Here is a 17,404-nt window from a genome sequence, read left to right as displayed (position 1 = left end):
GGCTTTTCCCTGACACGAGTGAAGGGTAGACGAGCAGACTTCGTGCCGAGAAGTGATGAATTTTAATAGCAGCCTTTCGGTGCTGTTTTAGTCCCTTCCAGACTGGCTCTTCCACCCTGGGATTAGCTACAGACAGCCTGTTCCTCCTGCCTGGGCGATGGCTGGCTAGTTCTGGCGCTGTCGTGCCTGACAGATCGCAGGGACTGGACAGCTCTGTATAGCTGCTGCTCCCCTGCACCTGCCTGCATTCATAGATGAGGGCTTGGAAATGTTAGTCCGGTTGTAAGCGTGTAGCAATATTGCTGGAGTTGGCTCTGCAGCCAGGCTTAGTCTTCTTTTCCTTTAGAGGTCAAAGCTCACACATCTCGGCACTTTTAAATGGGGATATTTAGCCAAGGTGCAGAGCAAAGCATCCACGAGACCCTGGAGGAAGGGGGCAGTGGTCCCAGCAATGTTCGTGTTACACATCTGAGGGACCCTGAGCAATTATTTGCTAGCAGGGGTGGGAGCGTGAGTCCCTGAGGAGGGAGACGGGAGGGAGATGCCTGCCAAAGAGCCCTGAGCCTATTCCCTTATGTGCTGACGAGTGCTGACAACGAGCGCTGATTAATTCCTGCGCACCTTGCCTTTGTTGTCCCCCGTTCCCCAGAGACAAGGAGACGCTCTTGCGGAGCAGGGGGAGAGCTGGTGCCAAGGCTGCCGGTGCTGCTGGGAGGGCTGTGGGCAGCGCGGGGCTGGGCTTGACCCGAAACCTCTCTCTCCAGCTTTCATCCTCATGATTATTCTGGCCCTCATCCGCATCAGCAGAGGCCAAGCTGAAGGTCACCCGTCCATGGCCCAGCTGTCGGGCATCCGTAACCTCTTCGGGGTGTGCGTCTACTCTTTCATGTGCCAGCACTCCCTGCCATCCCTCATCACGCCCATCTCCAAGAAGAGGCACGTCAACAAGCTCGTGCTGCTCGATTACATCCTGATCCTGGCTTTCTACAGCCTCCTGTCCTTCACTGCCATTTACTGCTTCCGCAACGACACCCTCATGGACATGTACACGCTCAACTTCACCAACTGCGAGATCATCAACGTCACCTTCATCCGCTACTTCCTGGGCCTCTTCCCCGTCTTCACCATCAGCACCAACTTCCCCATCATCGCCGTCACCCTGCGCAACAACTGGAAGACCCTTTTCCACAGGGAAGGGGGGACCTACCCCTGGGTGGTGGATAGGATCGTCTTTCCTGCCATCACGCTCATCCCTCCGGTGCTGGTGGCTTTCTGCACCCACGACCTCGAGTCCTTGGTGGGGATCACGGGAGCCTACGCTGGGAACGGGATCCAGTACCTCATCCCGGCCTTCCTCGCCTACTGCAGTCGGAAGGACACGCAGCTCGTCTTCGGCAGCGGGACGGTGAACAAGCACCTCTCCCCTTTCCGGCACACCTTCTGGATAGTGTTCGTGCTCATCTGGGGCTTTTCTTGCTTTGTCTTTGTGACTGCAAACATTGTGCTGAGCGAGTCCAAGCTCTGATGGGGGTGGTGGCACTCCCCCTCTTGGGTTCCAGAGACTGCAACCCCGCTGGGACTGGAGGGGAAGAGGTGGCGTGGAGGGAAGCCTCCAGGCCATCAGCGTGGTGGTGCAGGTCACACCTAGACACAGACTTTCCTCACCACGTGTGGATGGAGTGGGCTCAGCCTCGTCACCCTGGTTCTCAGACCCACCCCACAAAGCCATGGGGCTGAGCTCTGGGCAGTGCCCAGCCATCGCTGCCTTCGGCTCCGTTTGAGCATCGCCCTGCCCCGACAGGGGCGCTCCCCTGGTGCTGCAGGTTTCAGCACGTGGGAGAGAGGCAGCCTTGGCTGCTCACTGCACTAATCGGCTCCACTTCTTTCTCCCAAAGGCAGGGACCCGCTGTGCACAGAACCAGCGGGAGTTTGGGGGAGAGGAGTCTCTTCTGTCTGCTGACCCCACAGCCCCAAACCCTGGGGAGCTGAGGGGAGAGGAAGGAAATCAGGGTGGGCACAGCCGTAGCTCAAAGAAAAGGACCTCATGTGCTGTTACACTTTATTTTTCCGGAGGCATTAACCTATTTGTTCTCTGGGGAAGGAACACCACAACTTGCCCAGGATCTGGGATCTCTCAGAGCTGGATTTCTCCAGGCTGGGAGTTTATGCTCACACTTTTCAACCTGTTCTTCTTTGCTGTGGCAGCCCGAGCCCTGTGGAGGCACGCCTGCAGGGATGTAGCTTTGCAGCCTTGCTGCCCGGTGAATTCAGCTGGCAGAGCCGTTCCCCGTTTCACACCAGGCTGGTGCAAGAGGCCAGACCCCGACCGCAGTGGTCAGGGTTTGTGCGGGCTGGGAAGGTGCTAATTACCCAGTCCTGCCACGCGTTCCACCTGTGTCAGTGTGCACAGCCAGAGCTCTCGTATTTCCAGCCTCCTGTGCTGGGTAATTAGCCTTGAAACAAGGTGGGTGTTAACTCAAGGGAGCGGGCTGGTGCCAGCAGGGAAAGGCAGTGCCGTGGCTCAGCTCTGCCTGCCCCCCTGCGGGAGCTGAGCTCCCAGGCCTTACAGGGCAGTGAGAAAGAACTAGTCCCAAATCCCATCTCTCTTCTGCACGGGGTTGAGGTGGGCTTTTGGCTGGTCCTGCTCAGCTTATCCCAGTTTGCAGAGCTCCCAGGCGCCTCTCTGTGTGTGTTGGGCTGCCCCTTTCCTTAGGCAGGCAGTGCTGGAGATGATCAGTGCTGCTTTTGAGGCACTTCGGAGGCTTCTGTTGGTCACTGCAGCACCACTTGGCCACAACCAGCACCGGTTCTGGGGGCGTGAGGCTCTCAGGCAAAGATCCTATGGGTTTTTGTAACAAAAGGAAGAACTTAAAAAGTTTTCACCTGGAATATTTTAATTTTCTCCTCTGCCCTTCTTAAAGCAGGTTCAAAGCCAGGTCCATGTCACTTACATCCTATCTTCTTGCCCTCTGCACTTGCTGCAGCATTAAGTGTCACCGCTAGCTAGAAGCAAGCTTTGAACTGCAGCTCTTTTTAATCAAGCTCCGTTTTCAAGTAGGACTTTCTCCTTTCCATATGACCTGAAGTGCTCCTCCTGGGGGACTGTGCAAGTACCTGGAGCTGTACAAAAACACTCAATGGTTTTTACAGCAGAGCCCTCCACCTCTCGAGCCCAAGCACTGTGCCTGTGTCCTTGCCAAGCTGCTTGGAGAGGATGCAGGGGGCCTGTTTCTCTCTGCTCCAGCTCCATCCAAAACAGCCCTTGGCAGCCCTTGCTAGCGAATTTAAACATCCCCAGGTGCTGCAGGGCATCCTCGGTGCCAGATTAACATGTAGCTTCACAACACGTAGCTTCACAGGTGGCTGCTGCCTCAGCTGGGAGCAGTGACGGTAGCTGTGGTGGTTGGAGAGCAAAGCCTGGGGGCAGCCTGTGTGGTGTGGGGCAGGCGTCTGCCACTGCCCCCTTCCCCTGCTCGCTCCCCAGCTCTTGCAGAGCCTCGGCTGCTGAATCTGGACCCGTCGCAGGTGCCCCGATGGCTGGGGCATGCTGAGCCCCCCCATCCAGCCCCCCCAGGTGCAGCTGGAGCTGGGCACAGCCAGCGGGAGGGATGTGCTGCTGATGAGACCAGTCTTTGGAAAGCCTCCGCACCAGGTGTGGGTTTATGGTGGGGGCCGAGGCCTTTCCTGTCAGCCCTCAGCCTCCTGTGCAAGGCACTTGGCTCAGCCTCATCCCTTCGAATGCTGATTTGAGGTACCTGCCACCCGATTTCAGTGCCAGCCAGAGCAGGGGTGTATCTGTTACTGCTATTACTGCTTTCACTCATCCTCCTGTCCCTGCTTAGGGCTGCCCTCAGCCTCCCCTTCCCTCCTGCCCCTTTTTGCAGCAGCCTCCAAGTGCTGGTGGAGGCAGCAGGGGGTGGGCTGAGACCTCCTGGCCCCGCACACCCTCTCTTGGCCTCTTCGCAGGAGTTGGTCATCTCATTTCATGGTCTCACGTGTAAAGACGTGCCTTCTCTTCCCTGGCCTAGGTGACCAGCTCTGCTCTGTGCCGTGCTGACCGCTGAGGGGCCTTAGGTCTGAGCCGAGAGCTGCCTGGAGCTGGGTGCTGGATGCTCTGGGGGCCGCCTGCCTTGCGCTCATACCTCCCAGCCCAGCCTTTGCTGTGGTACCTTACCTGGAGGAGCTCTGGTCCCCGAGGAGCACGAGGGGTTCCTGAAATAAATAACCCAGAATATTCCCAGACGCCTGCTGTCCTCACACAGCAGCAAACCCAGTCTGTCCGAGGAATTGGGGTGATTAACGGAGAGAAACTCCGCCGCGGGGAGAAGATTTTTCACCCGAAACGTGACATAGCAATGCCTTAAAAACGACTGGGGGAAGCGGGCAGGGGGCGGCTCAGCAGAGGAGGGGCTGGGTACAGGGCGCGAGCTCCCTCCTCTCACCGAGCCGCAGCAAACCTGGTTTTATTTGCCTGTTCCTTGCACCAACGATTCATTGTTACAGGTTCTCACGCCATGCTTGTCCTGACTGTAATCAGTTTTCAAAAAAAAAAGGGATTAAACCCAATAAAACTCACACGGTCGCCCAGCTCTGCCTCGCCTCTCTTTCCTCCCCCTTCCCCTCCTCACCGGGCAGCGACTCCCGGGGGGGCTCCTGTGACAGATGGGGCCGCGAGCCAAGGAGAAATGGCAAGCGGAGAGGCTAATAGAGACCTCACCTCTGCTTCTCCATTAGCCTCCCGCCGCTCGGGCTGGTGGCTGCAAACTCAATTAAAACATCTGCACTTTCCCCTTCTCAATTACATCTCCGTACACTTAAAACCAAACAAATTGAATCGCTCCGCTGCTTCGGGATGCAAAGGCAGTTTCTGCCAACAAATTTATTGTCGCCATAAAACGCGGCTTGATTTATGTTAAAATATTAAAACGCGGCTTTATGATGGAAATAAACACTTTCTCCTGTGGTTCTCTCGGAGGACCTCACAAGCAGCGGAGGATTTTGGGGCTTGGGCTGTAAATCTGGAGTCAAAGTGGCAGCGGGGATGGATTCGGGCTTTTGTGGCACTTCAAGGAGCGATGGCCACAGAAGGGGAAATAAAAACCTCGAGCCTGAGAAGGGGTTAGGCAGGGCTTAAACCTCACCGAGGCACAGCACCTTCCCTTGGGGTGGCACAGGCACGGTGACTGCACCGTCCCCGTTTGGGACCGACACCTTCCCGGCCCCTTCTCCTTTTCTGGTTGCACATTCCCGATTTTAGGGAAAACCATTCCTATCCAAATAACTGGGGGGGGGACACCTTGGGGCAGCTCCCGTGGGACACGGTGATGCTGGGGCTGGCAGAGGCAGAGGTTGAGCAGGATGGGTGCCGGGGGGTGCGGTGCCAGCAGCCCCGCTGGCAGCAGTTTCCTCGCCCAGGGCGCACACAAACGGCAGCCCAGGGCGGCGCGGGTGCCAGAGGCGGCCGAATTAAAAAGTGATTGATTAGCCCATTTCCCCAGGAAGAAATACCATCGCTCAGAGGCTGCTAAGCGTTAAATACCCAACTTCTGCTTTGGACAGCCCGGAGCCCCCACTGACCGACCTCGGGGCTGCTCCTCTCCCATCAGCACCCCAAATTACCCCCCAAAAAGCAGCTTTTCCCATCCCAATTAGCATATAAATTAGATATGCAAATACCACCACCATGGGGGGGACCTGGGTGCTGGGGGCACACGGGGGAGCCCCTGGCCCTGGCTGCCTGACCCCGGGTCCGGCCGTGAGCGGCGCCTGGGGCCGTGCCCATCCTGTGGGCACCCATCCCCGGGCCACCTCCCCTGGCAGCACCCCGGGGTGCCCCATCCCTCGCTGCCCTCAGCCTCCTGCAGCAAAGCCCTTCAATAAAACATGAGGCGAATCCATTTGGCTTTTGCTGAGTCACCGGGGATATAACTAATTAATATAAAACGTGGGTTGGGGATTTTTTTCCCCCTTTTCCGCTCTGTTTTGTTATTACAGCCCCCAAACCCTGCTCAGGCTTGGCCCACTGAGCCCAGCTGAAGTTGCCGCACTCTGTGCTGGTTTTTTTTGGGCCAGAAAGCCACAATTTGGGGGAAAACTCCCCAGGGCACTTGGACCCTGGTGGGGACCAGCCTGGCCAGAGCTGCCCTACGGAAAGTGGTGCCATGGCTGGGGGTGGCACAGGAAGGCTCCCCCCACCACGTGCATTCATTTATCGCCTTTAGTTTTCCATCGCCACCTTCCTCCCTCCCCAAGCGGCCTTCGGAGGGGCTGCCAAAGCAATTAAGAGACAATTGCAGTGATAAATAAGTAACAGGAATTAAAGTGTCAGCACCAGCGCACGATGGCAGCCAGGCTGCGGGGGGGAGGTGGGACACTGGCTGGGTTTCACCCCAGCCAGATGGACGGGTGGATGGACGGACAGATGGATGGACAGGCAGGCCTTGCCAATGGTTCTGTCCCTGGGCAAGGAGTGTTCAGACCTTTCCTGACCTCTGCGGGGCTTTGCAGACATCCCTTTGGTGCTCTTGCTCACCAGCCACCCGACCGGCTGCTTTGGGATGGGGCAAGGAAAGGAGGATCGAGCCCGGGGGGACCAAGGAGTGGTGGCCCTGTGGGACACCTCGGATCCGCTGTGCTGGTAATGAGGGCTGAAACCAGCAGGCTGGAACTGAATTAAGGACATTTCCCCCAAATCTTGCTCTGCAGCAGGTCTCCCAGCCTGCACCCAGGAGTGGCGGTGCCAGCCAGGCATGGGGACACGAGCGGGGCTGGGGCTCAGGACCATGAGCATTGCTGTGGCCACGGGGACAAAGCCAAGGGCAGCACGGAGCTCACTGCCAGCGGTGGAAGAAGGGTCCCCAGCCAGTTTAAAATGTCTCTTTAATGACCTAGACGTGGCGCTTTGAGTCCCTTGAATGAGCCAAAACATGATGGAAACACGGCAGCGATGAGTTCGGTGTCCCCAGCCAGCCCTGCCTGCGGGGCGAACCCAGTCCGGCCCCGAGGAGGCTCCCCCAGCCCCCAGAGGGCACAGCCCCGGGTTGGAGCATCCCGCTGCCGGCGGTGGAGGACCCCGGGATGCTCGAGCACATCCCCAGGAGGAGCACCGTGCCGCAGCCCGGCCGGGAGCCACCGCCTCGCCTGCGGGGAAGACGAGCAAAGGGCACTTTGCTTTTCTCCCCCTGGAGAGGAGGGGAGCAAGCACGGCCCGCGCAGCCCCCGTGTCCCCCCTCACACCTCTGACTCCAGGCTGGAGACCCGCCGCCAGGACCCGCCGGCGCAGGGGCTCATCACCCCGCGAGCCGCCAGCCTCTCCGGCCCCACTGCCCGCAGAAAGCCCGGCTCCCCGCGCCTCCCCCAGCCTCTGCAGGCTCCGTCCCAGCGCCCTGAGCCCCGGCCGCCCCCCAGCACCCCAGGGTGCTCACGGGGTGGCGGGGACCCACGGGAGAGGTGCCCTAAATAGATGGGCAGGTGAGCGTAGGAGTCCATGTAGGTGTAGGGCGCGCATGCAGTGCCACGGGGCTTTTGCCGGCACGCTTCCCGGTACGATGGCAGCTGTGCCACAGGCAAGCGCAGCGCCCGTCCCGTCCCCACCAGCCGCCCGGCGGCCTCGGGGCAGTGGGGGCCACAGCTGTGGGCGGCCTCGGCTTCGGGGAAGAGGTCGGGGATGTCGGTGTGGGCAGCGGGTGGGTGGGCGCCACAGCGTAGCAGTGCCGTGGCTTGGTGCTTCTCACCCCGCTCCCAGGACGCCCTGGCCGTGCTCGCCCGATGGCTTGGATGCTCCCGCTCCGCTCTGCAAGTCCTGGTGGCTTTTGGGAAGGAGCTGTGGGCACAGGCAGGAGGCAGGGAGGGGTTTCCCACCTCCCTCCTCGTCTCCAAGGTGGGGAGCAGCTGAGGCACTGTCCCTGAGCCCTGATGTCCCCGATCCCCGTAGAGCAGGGGGGTGTTGGGCAGCCGGCCCCCCCGCTTGTGCTCCCTGTAGATGTCAGGCAGCGGGAGCTCCCTGGGCGACGTTGGGGTGGCAATGGGGGCACCAATGTGGTTCCCCATCACCATGTGCTCCCCAAAATCCTCCTCCGGTGCTGTCTTCGCCAGGAGGTGGGGCAAGCTGCCCACCACGCAGCCCCGGCGGGCTTTGTCCCCGGCACAGCCCCCCTGAAACTTCAGGGGGTGAAGGACGCGGGGGACGCGCTCGCTCGCTCCCCTCCGCTTCTCTTCCCCGGGCAGCCGTGAGTCCACGGGGATGGGCAGGGGGAGCCCCGGGGGGGCCCCCTTGGGAGCGTGGGCTCTGCCCGGCCTCTCGACGGGGGCCAGGCCGGAAGAGAGTCCCCGGTGGGTGCCGGTGCTGTTCTGCACCACGAGCTGGGGTGTCCTGAGAGAGAAGGTGGTCTGGAGGTGCTCGCTGCGGCTGCTCCAGTCCTCGATGGTGCGCGTGGCGTGCTCCAGCGAGCCACCCACGCTGGCCGTCGACACCATCTCCTTGGCGGCCTGCAGCATCTTCAGCACGTTGGCTTGGGCCGAGCTCGCCGTCACGTCGGGCGTGGGCGCCCGCCTGGGGCTGGGCAGGGTCTGCACCCCACTGAAGCAGCTGTAAATGCCCTGCAGAGAGAGCGGGGACAGCACACCGTCAGCAGCTCCCAGAGCCGTGCAAGGGCTGCAAACGCCCCCAGCACGAGAAATAGTTTTGGGTGGGTTGGGAAGTGCCAGGAGCTGGCCTGAGATGAGTGGATTGAGTGAAGGCAAAGCTGAGATCTCTGCGTGAGCCCCCTGCCTCACCTCGGGGTGGCTCCTGTCCCCCACTGCTCACCCAACAACACCCCAGGCACCGAAAAGTCAGCAGAAACCAAAGCTCCAAGGCGCTGTCCCCTCCCCGATGTCCCCCCCCGATGTCCCCAGCACCACCAGGGCAGGGGGCACGCACCCTGCTGATGGCCAGGAGGAAGTCGAGCTTGTGGGATTTGGGGACGTTGTGCCGCAGCTTCCAGTAGACGAGGTGCTCCCAGGCGAAGACCAGCAGGCTGAGCCCCATGGCCACCAGCAGCATGTAGAAGACCCCGGCCATGTTGTCGATGTCCAGCTTGCTGCTCATCACCTCGTTCTTCTCGTTCTGGCAGATCCCCGACAGCCACACTGTCTCTAGCTTCTGGGTCTCCCCTAGGACCACGCATATCCACAGGGGGGTGAAAACCCACCATGGGTACCCAGCACAGCCCCAGGAGGATAAAATCCCCTCAAAGCCCCCAGAGCTGCTCTCGGCTCAGCCCTTGCTGCTGCTCTCAGCCTGAGCACACCCTGGATCCTCCAGGATTTCTGCCATCTCATTTGTCCCTTGTGCCAGCTCTGCCCCACATCCCAGCCCCTCCGATTTTGCATATGGCCCTGTTTGGGATTTTCCAGCCTGCAAGAAGAGCAGAGACCCCCCCGAGGGAATAACCCCCCCCACACACCCAACTGGACAACAACAGCCAGATTTAAAGCCACCTCAAAGGTGCAACCCGGCTACCCCAGCCCCTCGGGACCACCCTACAACCCCCACGGAGCACGGGACCCCCGAGAAGCTGCCCTGGGCACGCACCATCTCCCAGGAACTGCAGCAGGGCCAGGTCGATGGCCCGCTTCCAGCGCGAGTCCTTCTGCAGGGCGATGCCGTAGCCCGTGGTGGCGAACACCTTCCCCGAGCCGATGGTCACCAGCTTGCAGCCCTCGTCCTTGCCCGCCATGTAGTTGAGCACCGCCGCGTCGTAGATGAAGGCATCCAGCTTCCTGCCCACCACCGGAAGGGACGGGTGAGGAGGGGGGGTCCCATGGGGGGTGCAGACCCCTTTTTGGGGAGCTGTGCCCCTTTTGGGTGGCTGTGACCCAGTGGGAATGGGTGGGACACTTTTTGGGGGATCTCAACCCAAGCTTGGGGAGCCACGACCCCATCTGGGGGGTGAGGAACCCAATCTGGGGGGGATGGGTCCTATTTGGGGGGGCTATAGGAAGCTCTATGGCCTCTGCATGGGGTTGTACCCTTTTTTTTGGAGGGAGTATATCCCATTTAGGACAGCTTTATGGAGCTGTACCCCGTCTTGGAGAGCTCACTTGGGGGGCTGACCCCACTTCAGAAACCATGCCCCACCTGGGAGGCATCACACCGTGCCTCAGGGAGCCATGTGAAGCTGTACTTCAACCAGGGGACCCCCACCCCAGCTCGGGGGGAGCCGTACCCCATTTTGAGGCTGGTGAGGGCGTCCTCCACAGAGCGCTGGTTGTACTTCACCATGTGGGTGTGCATGTCAGGGTAGTTGCTGCGGATGTTCCTCTCCGTGCTGCCGTTGGGGACCGTGCCGAAGCGGAAGGGGGGGTACTGCTCCTGCGGCTTCTGGAACTGCAGCATGGAGCCCAGCAGCGCCGTCACATGGGGACCGTGTTTCCCCCATGTCCCCACCAGGTCCCCCCATGTCCCCACCATATCCTCCCCATGTCCGCACCACGTCCCCAAAGCCACCCATCCATCCTCCCACCCACCCACAACCAGGCTGGCACAAAGATGCGCCCCCCCCCCCCCCCCCTTCCCCAGGGGAAGGTCTCCCCACCCAGATAACCTTAATTTTTGAGGGGGACCTGGGAGAGAACTGTGCACCCCCACCTTCCTGTCGCTCAGCCCCGACACAGTGTCGATGTACTGCTCCTGGATCATGAAGGCGGCCAGGTTGGCCGTGTAGCTGGCAAGGAAGATGACGGCGAAGAAGGCCCAGACGAGCACCATGATCTTGCTGGTGGTGCCCTTGGGGTTCTCGATGGGCACGGAGTTGTTGAAGACCAGGGCCCACAGCAGCCACACCGACTTGCCGATGGTGAAGGAGGGACCGCCCGGCCCTGGTGGGGATGGGGACAGAGGGGACAGGCATCAGCATGGCCGGGGACGTGTCCCCTCAACACACCCACCTCCCCCCACTCACTTTTGCCACTGGTGAGGTTCTGGTTGTAGCCGACAGGGCTGAAGTACTCAAACACGAAGACGGTGACGGCCACCACGGTGAGGCACATCACGAACATCATCACCCACACGGCCGGGCTGTAGGGCTCTGCAAAGGGCAGGACGGTCCCCATCAGTCCTGGGACGTGTCCCCATATCCCTGTGGGGACACCCTGGAGCCCTCCCCAAAAGACCGGGCTTGTCCTCACGAATATCACCGATCAGATCCTCGGTGAGCCAAGAGGGACGGGGGATGCTGCGAGGGGGATGTGGCTGTGCTGCGGATACCACCAGGGTCTCATCGGTGGGGGATGCTCATGGGATGCTGCTCATCTCTGGGGCCATCGCTGGGGGTTTCCCACGGGATCACGGATTATCTACCCCCTGCAATGGCCCCAGCCTCGACAGGGGATAGGGGGTATGCGTGCTCAGGGCCACCCCGTCCTCCGGCGTGTCCCCAGCAGGAGCCCGGCCCCACTCCAGCCAGGCTGTGCTCTTGCTGCTGTGCCTGTGGGAAAAGCCTCAAGGAACCCCCCAGTTTCCAGCCTGAATTTCGTGGTGACCTTGGCCGGTCTCCTCGCCTCCCTAGGCTGCAGTTCTGCTCGTTCAAAACTCATGGAAAGTTTTAGCACCAGCGGCTCCCTGCACCGGGGTTTTCCCAGCTTAGGTTGGCTCTGGTGAGGGCAGCAGGGGGCTCAGGTCCCAAAGCAGGGCTCGGTGCCGGCAAACCCCTGGCTCCTCCGACCCCACAACTCCATCGTGCGAGTAACAATGAGGAAAACCCAATCCCTGCCTCAACCTCCATAATAACAGGATTACTTGGGCAAGAGGAGGAGAAAGCCCCGATGCCGGCGCCGCAGCCTTCCCCTGTGGCTCACAAACAGGATTTTTTTTTCTGAAATTATTAAAACCCAGCAATATTTCCAACCCACCCCTGTGGAAGGCTGGGACGAGCCCGCCCGCGCTCACCAAGGAAGGCGGAGGGTGAGACGGTGCCATTGCTCCGCGCCACCATCACGCTGATGCCGGTCTCCACGAAGGGCACGGAGAAGTCGACGATCTCGGAGCGCTCCTCGTTGATGGTGAGGGAGCCGATGGCCATGTCGGCGCGCTGGTAGTACACCTGGGGAGGGCCGGGAGAGCTCAGGGCAGGCAGAGGAGGAGGAGAGCCGAAGGCACCGTCGTGCCAGCGAGCAGTGCCCTGGGCAGGGCCAGGGGGGGTCCGTGCCCCGCGCCCCCCTACCTCCCCGATCATGCCGTTCCACACCCCACGGACAATCTTGCCGTGCTTGCCGTTGGTCACCAGGTAGAGGTCGTAGGAGAACTTCACCGTCTTGGCCAGCTTCTTCAGGATGTCAATGCAGAAGCCCTTGCAGCACAGCTTGGTGTAGGGGTCCGCCAGGCCATCACCACTGAAACACCACAAGGAAATGTGGGCCCGGGTCCCCCCGTGGGGTGCAGAGCTCCCCCACGGGGCTGGGGAGCTCGGCTTGGTCCTCGCTGTGGGGAGTGTGGGGGGGTGGCGTGGGAGGGGAAGGGGAATGGGGTAGGGGTAAGGGAAAAAAGGCGAAATCAGAAAAAGGGCAAAGGAGAAAGGGGAAAAGGGGGAAAGGAGAAAAAGGGAAAAGGGGAAAGGGGAAAAAGGGGAAAGGGGAAGAGGAAGGAGAAGGGGAAAAGGGAGAATGGGAAAGGGGAAAGGGAAAAGGAGAAAGAGGAGAGGAGAAAGGGGAGAGGGAATAATGGGAAAGGAAAAGGGAAAAAGGTAGAGGGGGAAGGGGAAAGGGGGAAGGGGAGAGGGGGAAGGAGGGAAAGGAAAACGGAAAGGGAAAGGGAAAGGGAAAGGGAAAGGGAAAGGGAAAGGGAAAGGGAAAGGGAAAGGGAAAGGGAAAGGGAAAGGGAAAGGGAAAGGGAAAGGGAAAGGGAAAGGGAAAGGGAAAGGGAAAGGGGAAAGGGGAAGGGGAAAGGGAGAAAGGGGAAGGGGAAAGGGGAAAGGGAAAGGGGAAAGGGGAAGGGGAAAGGGAAAGGGAGAAAGGGAAGGGAAACAAGGAAGTGGAAGAGGAAGAAGGAAGAGGAGGAAGAGGAGGAAGAGGAGGAGGAGGAGGAGGAGGAGGAGGAGGAGGAGGAGAAGGAGAAGGAGAAGGAGAAGGAGAAGGGGAAGGAGAAGGAGAAGGAGAAGGAGAAGGAGAAGGAGAAGGAGAAGGAGAAGGAGAAGGAGAAGGAGAAGGAGAAGGAGAAGGAGAAGGAGAAGGAGAAGGAGAAGGAGAAGGAGAAGGAGAAGGAGAAGGAGAAGGAGAAGGAGAAGGAGGCATTGATGGGCTCCCCAGGCCCCCGGTGGGTAAGCACGGACCCATTCCCAGCATCGCTGCAACCAAGCAGGCTGTGGGGCCACCTTCTGCCCTGCCTCCAGCCCTGTCCCAGCTGAAGCCAGCACCTTCCCAGCCCGTGTCCCAGGGGGTGGCCGGGGACAGGGGCACCAGCCCAGCTCACCTGGCGGAGGCGTTGGTCTGCTTGCGGCAGGGCACGGTGTTGCGCACGCAGACGCCAGTGCTGGGGTCGGTGTTCTCCACGATGACGAAGGGCCGCTCCTCCAGCGTGGCCACCGTCAGGTGCCGGTTGTCTACCACAGGCTGCAGGAAGGCGCCATAGCGGGGCCACACCGGGTACTTCATGTGGATGATGCCATGCTCCCATTTCCCCACCTGCCCCGAGTGAGAGGACGTTATCACCGGTGTGGGGCTGGGGGCTACGGGGGGTCCCCGAGCCTTCGGGTCTCATCCCCCACCACAGAGCATCTCAGCCACAGTGAGCCCAAGCCCAGCTCCCCCCGGCCCCGGTGCTTTGTATCGGTGTCCACAGGCTGAGGGTTTTTTCTTGGGGTAACATCAGCACCAGAGCGCAAAATTGGCCAAATTTCACCCCAAATTGTTATAAACTGGAAAAGCCACCTGCAGAAAGGCTTGTTTTGGGTCTAAGCATTTGCACGGCCAGAAGCACCAGGCACGGCTGGAGTGGGGCTGGCAGAGGAACAAGGGACCTCAGCGGGGTGGGGGCCAGGGGGCTGGGAAGTGCTGGGCACCTTGGGGTGCACGGTGCTGCACAGGGAGGCTCACGGGGGAAGGAAATGCATCTCCAAGGGGAAAACACTGCAGGCACAAAGCCACGAACATACACCAGGGCTGGGGAATCTGCAGGGTCCCCATTTGGCAGGGACAACACCAAAAGAGCCTCAGTGTCAGCCATGGGGTTTGCATGGCTCAACCTGGTGTGTGTTTGGGGGGGTCCTGGCCCATGCCCGGCCCCCGGGCTCCTACCATCTCCCAGAGCCGGTGCTGGTTGAGCGAGATCACCACCATGGTGGGGCGGACCAGGTAGCCACCCTCGTTGAAGGAGAGGTCCCGGTGCTCCCACGTCACATTGAGGAGGTGCCTGGTGGGGACACGGCACATGGTGAGCCCGAGCCCTGCAGCCCGCACGGCCCCGGCCCTGCACAGCCCTGACCCCCCCGCCTCCAGCTGGGATCCTGGATCGGAAAAACACCATGAGGAGATGTTTTGGGGCCAGGAGAGGAGACCCGGTTTAGCCCCTGAGCAGTGGGGTGCTGGGACAGCCCTGCCTGGGAGGAGGCGATGAGGACGGACTGCTGCAGGGTGAGGAGGGGCAGAAGCACAGATGCTGACACTGCAGCCCCCAAAGGAGCCCTCAAAGAGCTTTAAACCCCCTCCTGGGACCCCCATGGGCTTCTGAAGCTGCACAGGAGAAGCCAAGAGCTGCTCCAAGACACTCGAGAAGAAACCAAGCGGAGAGGCACCACCACCAGCCTCCAGCACCCTCCCCCTGCCCGCCAGCTCCATCGCCCTCCCCGTCCCCTTCCCTCCTCCATCTCCCCACATCCCCCCCACAATGCGGAGCTCCCTGGACCTCACCGGTAGAAGCTGCTGTTGGTCACGGTGGTGGCAGGCGCCCGGCAATCCCGTCCCATGTCCGGGAGGAAGCCGTGGGCTCGGAAGTAGCTGGCCGCCCCCATGGCGATGATGGCCACCCCGTCCCGCACCTTCTGCCGCAGGCTGAGTTTCCAGCTCTCCGTCACCACGCTGATGAGGCCGACGGGGAAGGAGGCGGGCGGCAGCTCCATGTTGCCCACCGCCAGGCTGGGCACGATCCAGACGTAGCCCGGCCCCACGAGGCCGGCCTGCTCGGCCATGGCGAAGAGGAACTCAGCCTCCTCCCGCGAGCAGTAGGCGATGAGCACCTGGGCATCGAGCTGCCGCAGGAGCCGCTGCGTCCTGGAGCCGCTCCGCTCCTGGCTCATCTCAAAGGTGAGCACGTCCTGCAGCTCCCAGCCAAAGTAGCTGGCGTCTGTGAAGGCGCGGATGACGTCCAGGAAGATGTTGTAGCCCGGGTAGAGGCTGGTGATGACGGCGAAGGAGCCCCAGTCGTATTCCTCCAGCACCTTGAAGATCACTTGGATCTGCTGCTCGATGGAGACGCCCAGCTGCAGGAAGGCCGATCCGGGCTCCTGCGGGATGAGGAGGGGTCAGGGGGTGCTTGGCACCGCAGCGCCCTTGCAGACCCCCATGGATTCACCACCGTGGAGAGCTGCAGGAGCTGTGGGCTGGTGGGGTCTGTGGGGTGGAGACACCCAAAATGGGACCAGGTTGTCCCTGTGGGATCTGCAGAACCATGGCCATCACCCCATTGCGCAGGGCCAAGCCTTCCTGGGTTGCTGGCCAACACCCATCCAGGGGTGTCCAACAGAGACCGGTCACTTCCCCGTAACAGTGTCGGGGAGCAGCTCCCACCCTGCTACCTGCCGCTGCCACCCATCGCCCGCCCCACCTCCCCAGCCATCTGGCCTCTCATTAACAAATCTTAATTGAGCTGATTCTGTCTTAAATGATGCAGCGAACGGCATTTGCAGAAGGTCACGAGCAGGCAGCAGCGTTTCGCCACGCAGACCGCCTCCACCTCCAGATTTTTTTTTTCCTTTGAAGCTGCAGACGTGCCCGGAGGGGGCTGAGGAGCGGGGGCATCACCCCCCAGACCCCCCTCGGGGATAGCTGCAGGACAACACCACCCATAGCAATGGGGTGGCTCCAGCCAAGGCCACCTCACCTGCTGCCGCCTACCCGCAGCTCGGGGAGCTTGGCACGGGCAGACCTGCAGAGGGGACACCCAGGGGGGTTAGACCCCAGAGCATGAAAGCATCCCCTAAACAGCTTCGGGGGGGCAGCCAGATGTTTGCCCCTGCCCTGAAGAACACAGCTGGGATCCCTCTGAGCTGCTGACGCCATCCGGGTAGAGCCAGCACCGGGACTCCCCAGCTGCTGGGTATGGGACAAGCAGCCAGGGAGGGGATGAGAAGGGTATGAGCCGAATCCTGCCTGGAAAGCCAGGGAGTCAACCCCCAGGGAACAACCCCGGTGAAAGCCTCACCTTCGGGGTGAGGACCACTGCAGACCCGCCGCTGATGCTGATGACGGGGACCTGGGTCTGGGAGGAGAGGAAGTCAAGGATCTGGGCCACCGCCTCCGTGCCGACGTTGTCCTCGAAGACGATGCCGTGGATCTTGTGGCTGGCCAGGACGTTGCAGATGTGGGTGAGGAGGGTGCTGGGGTTGGTGTCGTTGACGATGACGGTGATGGGGTGGATCTCCACGGGCATGTCCAGGAAGCTCTGGGGGCTCAGGCGGGAGCGGATGTGCAGCGGGTAGGATGTGCCCCCGAACACCACGGCCACATTGACCACTGGCTCCTCGGGGCCGGGCAGCAGGATGTCGTTGAAGGCGGCCGAGCAGCCCAGCACCAGCAACAGTAGCAGAGCGGGTGCCGGCACTCTGCCCATGTCCACCGCCGCGTCCCTGCGGGAACCGACACAGCCCCTCGCATCCAGCCCTCCGCCAGGACCCCCGCTCACCCAGAACCCCTCTGTGCACCACCCCGGGGGGGGGTGACCCCCATAAATGAGGGGACCCTCATCCTTCGGAGGCTGGATGCGGTGCAGGGATGAGCACAGGGCTGAATCCCCCAGCTCAGCCCCTTTGGGGGTGCAGAGGTGCTGGTGCCCAGTGCCACATCCCTACCCCCAGCCCCAGCCCCACAAATCCTTCCCAGCCGGCCCCTGCTTCCCACCTCCACCCCATCCCCATCCCACCACCTCTGTCCCCTTCCAGCCCCACTGCCCTCCTTCCCCTGCAGGCCACCACTGTCAGGATTCTTCTTGCCCCCTTGGCAGGGGACAGGAACAGCAGCCGGAGGTGACAGGAGGAGCTGGATGCTCCTTCGTGCCTCCCTCCGCAGCTGACAGTCACCTGAAATATTTAAAGGCTGAAAGCTGGCGTCCCCCACCGTACCCTCCTCTGCAGCACAGAGCGCAGCTCCCCGGCCAGGCAAAGGGGCTCAGGGTGCAGCGGGGCTTGGGACAGGCAGTGAGAGCCCCTCGTCTCCT

General features: G+C 61.3%; 2 protein-coding genes across 6 annotated transcripts in view; one reads left to right on the top strand and one right to left on the bottom strand.

Annotated features, from left to right (window-relative positions):
• The window catches only part of TMEM104 (transmembrane protein 104), a 44,543-nt gene extending 39,557 nt beyond the window's left edge, over positions 1-4,986 (top strand). For 3 of the 5 annotated variants that reach the window (XM_035558667.2, XM_035558668.2, XM_035558665.2), the window contains exon 10: positions 765-4,588. In XM_035558667.2, the coding sequence (XP_035414560.1) occupies positions 765-1,525 (761 nt within the window). In that variant the 3' untranslated portion in view covers positions 1,526-4,588. Of the gene's footprint in view, positions 1-764 lie in introns of all 5 variants that reach the window. The other 2 variants (XM_035558664.2, XM_035558666.2) reach the window with 2 other exon arrangements.
• Positions 4,987-7,230: 2,244 nt separating this feature from the next.
• GRIN2C (glutamate ionotropic receptor NMDA type subunit 2C) lies at positions 7,231-16,801 on the bottom strand. The gene is made up of 12 exons (XM_035558768.1): positions 16,394-16,801; positions 14,884-15,476; positions 14,272-14,386; positions 13,449-13,659; positions 12,204-12,406; positions 11,930-12,083; positions 10,944-11,069; positions 10,631-10,860; positions 10,209-10,369; positions 9,575-9,762; positions 8,921-9,153; positions 7,231-8,598 (listed from the first exon to the last, which is right to left on the bottom strand). Exons 1-12 carry the CDS (start codon positions 16,799-16,801, stop codon positions 7,231-7,233), a joined length of 3,990 nt encoding a protein of 1,329 aa, XP_035414661.1.
• Between the last annotated feature and the right edge of the window lie 603 nt (positions 16,802-17,404).

Source organism: Cygnus atratus, chromosome 18, assembly GCF_013377495.2.
Source record: "Cygnus atratus isolate AKBS03 ecotype Queensland, Australia chromosome 18, CAtr_DNAZoo_HiC_assembly, whole genome shotgun sequence".
In the NCBI taxonomy this organism is placed as follows: domain Eukaryota; kingdom Metazoa; phylum Chordata; class Aves; order Anseriformes; family Anatidae; genus Cygnus; species Cygnus atratus.
The sequence above is the reverse complement of the archived record's forward strand: the minus strand, read 5'-3'. Positions and strand labels throughout refer to the sequence as shown.

Bases quoted from the DNA above. Each gene is read 5' to 3' on its own strand.
- GRIN2C (XM_035558768.1), bottom strand. From the start codon at position 16,801: ATGGGCAGAGTGCCGGCACCCGCTCTGCTACTGTTGCTGGTGCTGGGC. The intron at 11,070-11,929 runs GTGAGCGCGGGC...TGCCCTTTGCAG, and splicing joins CTCACCCTCCGCCTTCCTTG to AGCCCTACAGCCCGGCCGTG. The intron at 9,763-10,208 runs GTACGGCTCCCC...GGTGGTGGGCAG, and splicing joins CTCACCAGCCTCAAAATGGG to GAAGCTGGATGCCTTCATCT.